The sequence below is a fragment of the Trichomonas vaginalis genome, assembly GCF_026262505.1.
Source record: "Trichomonas vaginalis G3 chromosome Unknown ctg_36, whole genome shotgun sequence".
Taxonomy (NCBI): Eukaryota; Parabasalia; order Trichomonadida; family Trichomonadidae; genus Trichomonas; species Trichomonas vaginalis.
The window spans coordinates 83,939-97,402 of record NW_026529124.1 but is presented as its reverse complement, the minus strand read 5'-3'; the positions used below and the strand labels follow the sequence as shown (position 1 = coordinate 97,402).

At 33.8% G+C, this 13,464-nt stretch overlaps 4 protein-coding genes and 2 pseudogenes across 6 annotated transcripts, besides 1 other annotated feature; 4 read left to right on the top strand and 2 right to left on the bottom strand.

The window, feature by feature from the left end:
- On the bottom strand, positions 1–680 carry TVAGG3_1064910 (D-alanyl-D-alanine-carboxypeptidase/endopeptidase AMPH family; the record flags this gene model as incomplete). Its single annotated transcript, XM_051256153.1, has 1 exon — positions 1–677. A coding segment is annotated over one exon (677 nt), but the record flags the coding sequence as incomplete, so codon positions are not given.
- A 5,042-nt stretch (positions 681–5,722) lies between these two features.
- Positions 5,723–13,464: part of a mobile genetic element that runs on past the window's edge.
- Positions 7,885–8,452, bottom strand: TVAGG3_1064900 (annotated as a pseudogene). Its single transcript has one exon. A coding segment is annotated over exon 1 (568 nt).
- On the top strand, positions 8,525–9,376 carry TVAGG3_1064890 (annotated as a pseudogene). Its single transcript has one exon. A coding segment is annotated over exon 1 (852 nt).
- On the top strand, positions 11,837–12,238 carry TVAGG3_1064880 (uncharacterized protein; the record flags this gene model as incomplete). The annotated part of the gene is made up of 1 exon (XM_051256152.1): positions 11,837–12,238. One exon carries the CDS (start codon positions 11,837–11,839, stop codon positions 12,236–12,238), a length of 402 nt encoding a protein of 133 aa, XP_051076662.1.
- On the top strand, positions 12,430–13,014 carry TVAGG3_1064870 (phage tail repeat-like family; the record flags this gene model as incomplete). The annotated part of the gene is made up of 1 exon (XM_051256151.1): positions 12,430–13,014. One exon carries the CDS (start codon positions 12,430–12,432, stop codon positions 13,012–13,014), a length of 585 nt encoding a protein of 194 aa, XP_051076661.1.
- Positions 13,061–13,315, top strand: TVAGG3_1064860 (uncharacterized protein; the record flags this gene model as incomplete). Its single annotated transcript, XM_051256150.1, has 1 exon — positions 13,061–13,315. One exon carries the CDS (start codon positions 13,061–13,063, stop codon positions 13,313–13,315), a length of 255 nt encoding a protein of 84 aa, XP_051076660.1.

Below are 13,464 nucleotides of genomic sequence, written 5' to 3'. Positions count from 1 at the left end.
TAACCGCTTGTCAATTTTTTGTCAAATTCAATTCTGGATTGGGAAATTGATGTGTGGTTCATTCCGAGCTTTTGGAAGATGTTCTTCTCCACATAATCTGAGTATTTCATGTCACTGATTTTCTCTACTATCATTGCTTCTATAATAGCTGCAAAGAGAGTGTCAGAGTACCTTTTTCCGGTGTCATAAATTTGTTTTGGTTCATTCCAACGAATGTAATCTCTTACATCGAGTGTAGATCCGTATTTTATGTAGTTATCAATATAAGTAGTGTCGTATCCTGTGTCGTAGTTTAATAAATTTTTGATATAAATCTTATTGTTGCTTTTTATACGTTTTAGTATATGATTTCCAAGATGTTTGGTAACATCATCTTCTAAACTGAGTTTTCCTTGTTCCTTGAGCTGAAAAATAGCAATATGAGCTAATAATTTTGTAATAGTTCCCCATTCATAGTATGTTTCTGTGGTGGCTTGTGTTTTACTTTCAATATCTGCATAGCCAAATGCCGCTTCGTATAAAATTTGCTTCTGGTAAGAAATTGAAACTGCTGCTGAGACAAAATTCGTTTTTGAAATGGAAAATATATACGATGGAATGAATGTTCCTAATGTGCTTGAGTTTACCCCACCAGGAAGCATGATTGAGCGGGCAAAACTGATGAGATAAATCAGCATTTTATAAGATTTTGACGAGTTTGATTCAAATTTGAGAGTTTAGTTATCGTATCGCATTTTATATACGCATTAAATAGAACATTTATTCCTTGAAAAAAAAAAAAAAAAAAAAAAAAAGGTAGTGGGGCTTCCAGGCACTTCGTGCCCTCTAGCCCCGAAGATGTTTAGAATATGAGAGAGGTCCTATAAACCGGAGAAAGTGTCATATAAACATCTGTCATTTTACTCAGAATTTTCATGAAATTTACACCAAAAATATATTTTAGGGTAGAAGGGTATATCTAACCTCTTTTCTAACCTCTTTTCTACCCTCTTGAATTTTCATGAAATTTACACCAAAAATATATTTTAGGGTAGAAGGGTATATCTAACCTCTTTTCTAACCTCTTTTCTACCCTCTTGAATTTTCATGAAATTTACACCAAAAATATATTTTAGGGTAGAAGGGTATATCTAACCTCTTTTCTAACCTCTTTTCTACCCTCTTGAATTTTCATGAAATTTACACAAAAAATACTCTACTAGGGTCATTTACGAAGAAATCTCAACAAAGTCTTTACGATGAAGTCTTGACAAAGTCTTTACGAAGAAGTCTCACAACAAAGTCTTTACGAAGAAGTCTTAACAAAGTCTTTACGAAGAAATTCATGAAAATTCAAGAGGGTAGAAAAGAGGTTAGAAAAGAGGTTAGATATACCCTTCTACCCTAATATTTTGGGTCATTTACACTCATTTACGAAGAAATCTCAACAAAGTCTTTACGAAGAAGTCACAATAAAACATCTGCCAAAAACCGCTTTTTAACTTCACTTAAAATGCCACGTAAGCTACGTAAGAATATACGTAAGAGGAAGAGAGCATTGAAACATCCAATAGTAAAACTGACACCACAACAACAGTTGCAACAACAAATGCTGAATGACCCCACTATGTTGCAACAAATGTCAAGCAATCCTATGCTTTTAAACCGGTCATTGGTGCACAGAGTGGAGGTTTAAGAGCGGCACTTTTAGCGAAAATGGCAGGCTATGGTGAGCTGCAGACGGAACAGCATATAACCCTCAAAGTCAAATGAATTTGAGTTCACTCAAAAATCAAATAGCAGATGTCAAAAAGTCAAACATAGACATACAGAAGCAAATAGGTGAAAACGAAAAGAAACTAGAATATGACAGACACACAAAGAAACTCAATGAGTTAAACGTAGAGAAAAAGAAGAGAAGAAACAACTGAAAGAACTAAGTACAGAGGAATATGCGAAAAAAGTGTCAGAAAAGCAGCAGAAGTAGCAAAAATGGAACAAGATTATAAATTTGAAAAACCATACTACTCAATATAAAGTACTGAAAGATGAAGAGATAAAACAAAAAGCCCTGAAGACATATATGGATAGCGATGAGTATAAAAAAGAAGTTGAAGCAAATGTAAAGGCAGAAAAACTTTTACAGTTGCAAAACCAAACCGTACAGTATGAAAACTTAGCACAAGAAAGTAAAAATAACGACGCAGCCATGCAAAAGGCAATGAAAAGCGCAGAATAAATATAAGCTAACTGACTGGTTAGATGCCCAAGCCAACGCTAAAGCAGCCCAACTCATAGGGTCAATAAGGACAAAAATACAAGGCGATGAAGACAGTTCAAATGAAGCTTTAAAAATGCTGACTTTAAGAACGCCTTCGAAGCTCTTCATAGTAAGGTGAACAAGTGAACGACTTCTCATCTGGAAAGAAACTGAAGTCTGAAGGTTTCGACAAAGGGTTAAAAGAAGTAGCCAAAAATATGACGAAAATAACAGATGCAGCAACGAGACAGGCAGTTCAAAGTGCCTATGACGCCGTTAGAGCAACTGTTGTGAAAAGTCAAGAAAAAGAGTTACAACAGACCAAAACAGACCTAGTAAATGCTTTCTTAAAAACGAAAAGTCAGGTAGGACATTTAATCAGTTCCTTTAGTGTCTGTCAACACTTCAAATGAAAAATTGGATAAAAGAATCTGTTGTGTTGTAATCATCGTTTCCATGTCACTTTTTGTATCGTTATCGGTAACCGTAAAATTCAAAGCAGCGTACAAAGTTATTAATTGCATGCAGTGTGTTGTAGCACTGACAAGATCACTTGTATCGTCTAATAAATAACTTGTTGCTCTGAGGAATTCGATAATTGTGTAAGGGTACCCGATAAAAACGATTAAAGACCCTAAAATAGCCAAGAACGCGTAGACTGATAAATTTACGTTGGAAAGAGGGGATCCCAAGCAGAACTTGATGTTTGAGACATCGTCAACTTCATTGATTGGGTCGAATTTCGTTCTTTGAGTTGTTTCTGTGGAATTTGACGTATTACTTCCAGAACTTTCGATTTCGTCACTGCCAAGAAGGTTGTCTGAGTCTGTGCTCGATGTAAGAAGGTTATGTTCCTGTACAAGGTTCTCGCCATTCATCAATGACGATCGCATTTGGGTTAATTTCTTGACATCTATGGATAATAACGCTTCCCAATAATAAGTCATCTCTTTCTTTCGTCTGAAAACTAAAAATACCATACATATTATAATTTCAATTAAAATAACCGCCAACGATATAATGTAAAATTGAAAGGTCACAATTTTTCTTTTTTCCATTGAATTTACAATGTCAGGAATTTGGTTCAGTAAAATTGGGATTGTGAACGTCAGAACATTGTATCTTTCAAGGAAATTGTTGATAATTCGGCTGTTATTTTCATACAAAGATGTCTCGAAGTTTTGGCCGGCATCAAACTTCGCGTATTCGAATCTAATCGTTAGATTTGAAAAATCTTTGATCGCAGTTTGGTCCCAGTAGCCTAAAACGTTATCTGCTATATCTCTTCTGATGTCTTGAAGTGTAACATCAATGGAATTTATCAATTCGAACGTTTGGTACTTTAATAAATCTTCCATCTTCAAATTTCGTATGGAAACATTGAATGGTTCGTAATAAGAGTCTTGCGAAGCCATTGTAGATGCTAATAACTTCGATATTTCTGCTTGCGGTTTGAAAGAAATGAGAGATAACAAAGTAAATAAGTTAACAAAGTCTGAATTCATGATTGGATTGATGGAATCTGGGTAAAGGCTAGTTATTAATAAAATTAATAACGAAATGGCCATAATTATTAATGTAGTCATCAATCCCCAGAAAGATAAAGAAGAAATTGTCTTCAAAATCGAATAAAGACCTTCTGCTTTGGTTGTATCTAGTTTGGAATGCCTCTTAGATAGCTTTTCAACCTTCGTTTGCAATTCTGAGTTTGGATTATTTAAAGAATTTCCATATTCTCGCCATCTCATCGCTAAATCTGCTCTGTGAAGTATGTCTTCGTAATATTTGGAGATCAGCATTGAGATGTGATAGCTATCTGGTGTCTGAAGAAGCTTTGAAAACGCATGATCTTCGAAATTGTGTCTTTCGGTGTTAAATTTGTGCAAAATCTCACGCAAATGTGTTTGTGTGTCTGTACAGATGGAATCTATAATGCCAAATAAAGCGACTCTGATTTGATACAAATCATTTTTCAAATCATTGATTGTTCCTTCATCCAGTTTATCGTATTGGTCGAGAAAAGTGACTTCTTTCTTCATGTCATACAACATTTGTCTGTGAGAAAAAGGAACTTTCTTTAAAGGCAAATCTAACAAATCTTGGTGGCTAAACATGTCTTGTCTATGGATAAGTAGGAGGCATCTGTAAGACTCCAGCTTGACCTTTATGTTTTCGGAGTACAAAATGCAGAATTTGGCAAATTCGGCCGTTTTTGGTTCCAATGTAAACATCATTCTTCGTAAAACACGAATTGCTTTCTTTGAATTGGCCAGATCATATGAGAAATAGGTTGGTTCGTCTAAATCTAGGTCAGAAAGCTCTTCCATTGCGTCATTTTTACTTTTATACAGAATTGAGGCATCGAAATTCTCAGTTGCATAACATACTTTTGATGTAATTGCCAAACTGCTTAAGTATGATATGAAAAGAAGCATGAAAGCCGCAATTACGAGATCTGTAGACGTATTCAACTGAAAAATGTTGTAAATAAGGAAGAAAACGTTGTATAAGAATCCGTATAATGAAGATGTGAAGACAAATGCTGTGAAAAGCTGAGAAACGTATGGGCTTGAAATTAATATGATAAATTGGTATATTTCACCCAAAATAATGAATGATGACATAATGATAAACGCTTTTCGATCGTATTTTGGATACAAAAGTTGTAATTGCATCGAGCATGAAACGTAAATGACAGAAAAGAACGATGGATATGTATCAAGACCACGGCATGGCATATCCTGGACGTAAATAGTATTTGATGATGAATGTGTATCAAACCAATATAAGAATAAAAACATTAATAAGGCTAATCCGCAAAAAATGCTTCCTGCGTAATCGATTTGTTTATCGTATATCAAAAGATGCATTTCTTGTTCGAAATTTCCTGCTGTAACAAGCAAAAATATCGGTGATGAACTTTCGATTATTAAACGAACAGCGTAGGATACTTTTTTATGTAATAAGAGGGATGTTCTGAATATAAGTACGTAGAAAAATATTGATATTTCGAAAAAGGCGATTGAAAATAATATATATGAATAAGATTTCGGCGGAAGAAACATTCTTGCTAGAAAAAACTCTGCACACGCTTTCAGAACTGTGGTTGCTCCTGATTTATCGTTCATTGGATAAAAGCAGCCCCAGTTATACGTTGCAAACATTATAATTAGAAGGACACCTCTGAAGAAATGTATGAATTTGGGGAGCTTCTCTGAAGAGTTGTACGCGTTGCTTGATTTATACAAATCAAAACAACGCGATTCCTCCCCAAATACAGGTTCAGACATCAACTTCTAAAAAAAATTGTGGAATTGAATTTGAAAATAAAAATTTTATATTTTTTATATTTCAGCTGAGTAATATTTGCTGCGAAACTGTGCTTGATTGAAATTTCAGAAAAATTCGAAAAGTGACTGAAAATTATACTAATTTAAAAATACTTGAAATTAGCTATTATGCATAATAATCTCCATAAAGGCTAAAAAAAAAAAAAAAAAAAAAAAAAAAGGTAGTGGGGCTTCCAGGCGCGTTGCGCCCTCTAGCCCCGAAGATGTTTAGTATAAATGAAGTTTTTATTCGGAGGGCTTCCAGGCACTTCGTGCCCTCTAGCCCTGAAGATGTTTAGTATAAATGAAGTTTTTATTCGGAAAATTGTTAGTCTTCTGGGTCGAAAACATTATATAATGTTTCACTTTTCACAAATTATATAATGTTTTCATGTTTTGTCACTTTTCTGTCACTTTTCAGGGAAAAACATTTTTATTATTATATATAAATGAATTTTACAAAACCACCGTTACCGTTCTTTGGAAATAAGAGTAGATGTAAAGATATTATATTGAGAGAACTTAAGAAACTACCGAATGGTCTAACATTTGTAGATTTGTTCGGTGGAAGTTTCTATATATCCCATTTGTGCCATATAATATTCCCAGACTCAAAGATTATATGCAATGACTTCGACAACTATATGGACCGTCTCAAACATATTCCAGACACAAACAACATATTGAAAGAGTTAAAAGAAAAGATACCTATAGGTAAGATGGAACGTATACCATTAGATAACAAAAATATTGTGAGAGAGGTTTTGAAAAAAGCAGAATATATAGACTGGGATAGTATATCTGCTAGACTATTATATAGTGGTGCTATAAGAGTTCATGACATTGAAACACTTATGTCAAAAGTTTTATATCTTAACTATACAAATGTTTTTTCAAAGAGGACATTAGAAAAATATATTGAGGGTATAGAGTTTGTGAGATGTCATTGGACAGATTTGTATGAAAAATATAAAGACAAGGAAAATGTTTTCTTTATAGTGGACCCGCCGTTCTATAACACATGGGATTTTCAATACCAAGTAGACTGGACTTTGAGAGACTCTTTAGAAACTTTAGACGTTATACATAACCATCCATGCTTTTACTTTACATCCGATAAAAGTGGTTTGGAAACCGTTATGAGATGGTTAGAGGACATACATGACTATGATTTATATATGACAGATAGAATATGAGAGAGGTCCTATAAACTGGAGAAAGTGTCATAACAAAGAAATTTTATTAGTAAGTAAATGTGGTTTGAAATCGGACTACTTGTTTTAGGTTTTTTCCATTGTGTCATTTATTTATTTGACGTGGCAGAAAAGTACAGAGAATATGAAGATGAACCAATGCCTGCAAATGTTCAGCATATGTACTCGTAAGAGATATTTTTATCTAATATTAAATGGACGCACAGAACTTAGCGAATGCACAGCAACCTGGACAACCAAACCCAGAGAATATTCCAAATGAAGTTAGAATACAAACTGCAATGGCAAACTATGGTCAAGTGCCAACAGATGTACAAATGCAAACTGCCATGTCAAATGACGCTGCGTTAGGTTTGCCACCATGGTATGCAAATATGAGATGGAAAGAGTTTTTACAAACCCTGAAGTGGGATATAAACAACTTTATGCAGATGACGCAAACACAGGAGTTGACCCAGAATATGTTTTCTACCAGAGGAGAAACAGAATGTATGAGCTCCAGTTAAAGAATGCTATGGAACTCAACAGGAAACGTAAGAGACTAGGCGGACATTAGATTTTTACATATAGTAAAATGGGTTTCTTCAGTAGTATTGGAAACTTCTTCAGAAGAGTTGGAAGAGGTATATGGAATGGAATAAAAACCGTAGGAAGAGGAATTTGGAACGGTGTCAAAAATATTGGTAAAAGGGTAGGTCAGTTCGTTGGTATTATACCTAAAGACCCTGAACCAGAAGAACAAGCTCCTGTTATACAACAGCCTGAACCTGCACCACAGTCTAGTTGGCAACCAAATCCAACACCTCAACCGTATTAAAAAATTATATTTTTACCGTTCGATAGTAGTTGTATATGAAACTAAGTTCTAAGTAAAACGCATGGTATAATGGAATTATTCTTTTTCTTCCATCTGTAGTAAACCATACTTGAAAGTCTGAAATACTTCCACTTGGTGGTTCGTATAACTTTGTAGGTTTTTCGTAAAAGTCATTTGCCAAGCATAAGAAAGAGTTTTGGGCGCCAGAAAATGAAGCATGAACAATAATAGCAGCTGGGTCGAAAACATCTTTAAATAAATATGGTTCATCTCTTGCATATCGACTGTAAATATTTGCTAAAGGAAGTTTGACTTTCTGATTTAACATTCTTTGCAAATAATACCATGACATTGCAGTGAATTCTGTATATATTTGTTCGTCTTTCTTTGGATTGTCTTCGTAGATTTGAAATGACACTTGTGAATTTTGTTTGTCATATACAATTCTCACATAAAGTGTGCTCTCGGTATTTGCATATTCATCAGCATATTTTGCATAACATGAATTTATTTTATCTTCTATACTTTTTAACGCAGTCTGTAGAGAAGATGAAAGGTCAACTTGTATTAGCTCAATTTCTTCCCACATTTTTCGTTTCCCTTCAGATATATAATCTATATGAAACCTTACAATAAATGGAAAACTTTTATCTTCTACAGACACAAACTTCATTCTACGAAAGCCAATAGCTTTTGTGACAGATGGGTCTCTTAGCCATCTTAATGGGTAGTCAAAACGATAGCCTTCATGCTTTACGGTCTCTGTCTCAAACTTTTGACCGACATTAGTAAAAAGTTCATCTAATGGTTTAGTTGTAGCAACTCTTGAATTTTCTTTTTCTATTGGAAGCATATTTTATCTAGAATAAAAATGTCAAATGAAACAGCGTCTATGAGAGAAATACAACACAACCGACAACTCATTATGCAAGCTCTAAATAAGAACACAACAAACTTTTCAAACTATTCTAAGATATCTGAGTCATTGAAAGAAGGAAACTTAAAACTGACATTAAACCCAATGACAGATGAGTTTCTGTTTCATGACAATAAGAACCATACTGTCTGTATAAATCCAACAAAAGGAACTTTAAACGAGAAACCTATAAATGAACTTCTTTTGAAAACAGATGTTGACAACAAAGCTGACAAAGAATATGTAGACGATGCAATAGCAAAAGAAGAAGAAAGAGCTAACAATGCTTATGCAACAAAAGAACATACTCATCCTGAACTAGCAGACAAAACATATGTTGACAATAAAATGTCAAGTGAAGTGACAAGAGCTGAAAACGAATATTCTAAAAAGACTCATACACATTCTATATCTGAAATAACAGACTTACAAGAAACCTTAAACAGTAAAAGTGCCGTTGGACATACACATACCATTGCAAATATTACAAACTTACAAGAAACCTTAAACAGGAAAAGTGCCGTTGGACATACACATACATCTTCTGAAATAACAGACTTAAACGTTAGCCTTGAAAATAAAGCAGATAAAACATATGTCAATGAAATATACCAAAGTTTGATAGGAACAAAAAATATTGAAACTATTGTTGGTGACTTTTCTGTCAATGAAGAAAATAAATATTTTAGATGGCAGTTTGTACAGTCCTTAGAAAATGGTACACGGTGTAAACTCATTCCGAAAAATAACAATGAAATGTATGTAAGCTATAAAAAGAATGATGGTACACAAGTTAAAGTTCCATTAGACAACAACTGCTACTTAAACTTATATGGAGACGAACAAAAGAAATATTTAAGAGTTTATGAAATGACAGATATGACATTGCCTGACCCAGCTCCAGCACCATATTATTATGACTATGGAGATGACGTCAGAACACCACATGTAGATGAACAAAAGCTAACATTATATTTAGATTTTTATAGATATAAAAGATATAATGCAATAGAAAAAACGAGAATAGTATACTATTATGAAGATGACAGAAATAAATATTATAGTCAAGATTTTACCTACCCTGAAAACATAAGATTATATTATAAAAAATATTCTGACACAAACCAGAAGAAACCTGAAATAGTTGCACTATATTTTAAGTTCAAAAGAGACAATCCTATAATATCTCATATGTTTGATTTAATGAACCCAGTAGGTAGTCATGTGATTTTATCCCAAGCATATGGGGATTCTAAATTTTTGTCCCTATCGTTATCCCAATTGAATTTTTTTTTGGAATTTAAAAATTTTTTTTCTCCATGTAAACTTAAATTTTAATTTTTACCACTAAAATGCAATATTTCAACAAATTAATGAGTAATAATATTTTAATTTATAATAATTATTATAAATCTCCTCAATTTAATGTAATTATTGTATTAATTTTTGTTGAAAATATAAAATCTTCAAGTAAATGATGTGAATTTAATATTTTTAGAATGTTGTTTAATTGTACTATATTATGCATGTAAAATTTTGTTACAATACATTTTATATGGGATCCCCATTGCCCAATTGAGAGAAAATTGAGAGGTGGGATTGGGCTAGCCCAATTCAAAATATCCCAGGTGGAAATAAAAAAATTAACAATTCAACATAAAAAAGCATCTTAAATAATAATGATAAAAAGAAATTTTGTATGAATTTCAATCAAATTTGTTTTTATTCAACTTAAGAAATCACTTCATTAATGAAAGAAGTCGGGTTCACAACATATCCCGATCTTGAAACGAAACAACATGTTTTTTTGATGCCCTAAACGGGGGGGGTCGCCAGCAAAAAAAAAGATGTCAAAATTTATCCCAAAAATTTAAAAAAAATCGAAGAAAGTGCATCCCAGGGATTATAAAATTTAAGTTTTCACATCTCTACCAGTAGGTTCTATTTATACATCTATGGAAGCAAGAGGTCCTCAAGTAATGTTTGGTGTTGGTGCATGGGAACAAATAGTCGACAGGTTTTTGTATTGTGCAAACTCTTCAAAGGAAACAGGTGGAAGTAAAACGATTTCAGGTGAAAATTTACCTGCACACAGTCACTACATAGATTTAAGTACATCTCAAGCAGGTTGGCATAAGCATAGATATTGGGATTGGTCAGGAATGACAAAAGGTAAAGGATATGATGTTAAAGACGACGTTAAGTTTGCTATAAATTGTTACTGGGATGACACTCAGGGAGAAGGAAACCATACACATTTCGTTTCAGGATATACGCAAACAACGGGACAAAGTAAAGAATACATGCCACCTTACATGACAGTTTACGCATGGTATAGAATTGCTTAGTCGTCATTTTCAACTTCTTTAGCATATTCGTCAGGAGTTGTCTTATATTTGTTAGGAACTGTCTTTGAAAGTATACCACCTTGAACTTTGACAAGTTTGAAACGAGGTCTGACAATAGTAGTTTTATCTTCTGCTTGCAGTCTGTACATTTTGCCATGTTTGCCTAAAACTTCATAATATTCTCTTGTATACTTTCTTCTATTTTTACGAACACGAATGTGAGTACCTGTCGGGTTCCCATTGTTGTCATAGTCAATAGTATTTTCATATGGGTCGCGTTTGGGTATTTCTATTTTTACTTTGTCACCTTTCTGAAGTTTGAAGCCCGACATTCTTTCTTGTTTGTCTCTTTTGACTAAATTATTAAATATATAGTCTTTCTCTAAGTCAGGGTTGTTTTTCATTTCTTCGGGGGAGTGGTTTCCCAAACCTTTTTGTTTACGGCTATTGTAAATATTTAAAACTTGTCTCATCTTTGCCATGGAGAAGTGTCTATATTTGTCGTCATATGACATTTCATTTGCTTCACCACCTTGTGGTTGGTTTAAGTCTCTTAACATTTTTATACAACCGTCAATGACACCAAGAGCAGAATGGTTTTGGTCGACAATGAAATATTGGTTTACATTTTTTGAACGCAGATAGTTTTTTACATCATCTGATTTGAAAGAACTTTCACAGTCAGATGTCAGTTTTGTTGGATGGTATTTGTCAACGAATATTGTCAAAGCTGCTAAGATATCTAAAATAGCTTTGGACTGTAATGGTATGGCTTCACAGTATCTTGTGTTTTGACCGACAAATATTAGCCAGTATGGTGGTCCATCTTCTCTATACCTCGGAATGTTTTCCAAGATATCCATAAACCAAGCATTTGGTGTTGAACTAAAGATTTTTACCATGAGTGCTTTCTTTGTCGCTTTAGAAACATAGGGGTCCTTGTTTGGATTCGTCATTTTTTAACCCATAAGAAATGGGTTTATTTGGCGCGTTAGCAGGAGTTGCATCCAGATTTTTACCCGCAGTGGGAACAATAGCCAGAGGTGTATTTGGAGTTGGAAGGAAGATTTTGAGTACATTAGGTATACTTAAAGAGAAAGCACAACCTATTATACAAACTGTACAGAAAGGTTGGGATGTAGCACGAGATGCAACAAATCTTATTCCAAATCCTGAAACAAGAGGAAAAGTTCAAGGATGGATGGACAATGTAGGAAGACAAGCAGGAAACTATTATAACAAAGCAAATGACTACTATAACCAAGCAGGACACTATATGGACCAAGGTGAAAGATTCTTTAACAGAGGATATAACCATGCACAACAGTGGGTAAACAATAACCAACCGCAACCACCTCAAACTTGGGGAATGTAAAGTTTTTTACTGAGATGAAATGAACAATACAGCATTGAGACAAATGTGTTCAAGATGGATTTGTCGACTTCCAGCAGTTACACAACGTGTTTGTCAAGTTCTTCCTATACCTCAGGAAGTTTTAGACCGACTTAAAAAACCTAAACAACCAGTTGAAAACAAACCAAACTAAAATTTTTTACTGAGATGAAATGACCGAAGAAGTTGAAACGGTAGATTTGACACCACAAACAAAAAGTTCAGAACCATTGTCAAAACCTGTCAAAGAACTTACAGATGAAGAGAAAAATTCAATAATAGAAAGTGCCAGGTCTGGAAATACAAACCCTAACTACAAAGTCACTTTTCATAGAAATGGAACGGCTAGTATCTCAAAAAAGAAACAGACTCTCACAAATAAAATATTGAAGTCTGAAAAAGCTTTCGAGACAACAGATGGAAAAGTTTACTTCACTGACCAACAGTTCATTATAGAACATCTCATTGACTTAGAGTCAAAATATTCTAAACTTTACAACAAACACAAAAAGTTGAAAGGAAAACAACAACAAATGGCATATGATATTTATGAAGATGTTGACGACACAACTGTTCCTGCAAGTGAGGTAAAGTCAAAGGAACCGAAAAGTGACGAAAAACCGATAGAAGAAGAGAAACCAAAAACTGAAGATAAACCAAAACCAAAGTTTAGTTTCCAAACTAAACCAAGTCAACCTTCATTAGCTGGTATGGGTTGGCGTCAAAGACTTATGGCAGCAGGCGGTTATGTAAAGTAAAGAAAAAAAATATTTTTTTATTTTTATAAAAATGCCCCCATATAGAATGGATAGAAAGTCTGCTAGAATAAAAGCAGAGTTGCAAAGATATGGTTGGAGAGTTTCGAAGAATTTTAAATATAGGAAGGGAAGACCCATAAAAGTCTATGACAAACTGGCTGGTCTTCGCTACGAAATGGATTTGGAAACAGCACGTGCAAATTATCCAAACAGACTAGAGAGGTTAGAAGAAGAACGTCTTATGAACATGCCTTTCGATGTTAGTGAACCTCAAGTTGAAGGACACTTGTTTGTTAGATGAGAAATATGAAATGGCATACCATTTTAAAACAATATATTTTTAAAAAAATATTTTTTTATTTTATTTGAAATGTACGCTGAGTTTGTTGGAGAAGACCGTTGGGAAACTTGTTTGTTAGATGAGAAATATGAAATTCACTGTTGTGAGTC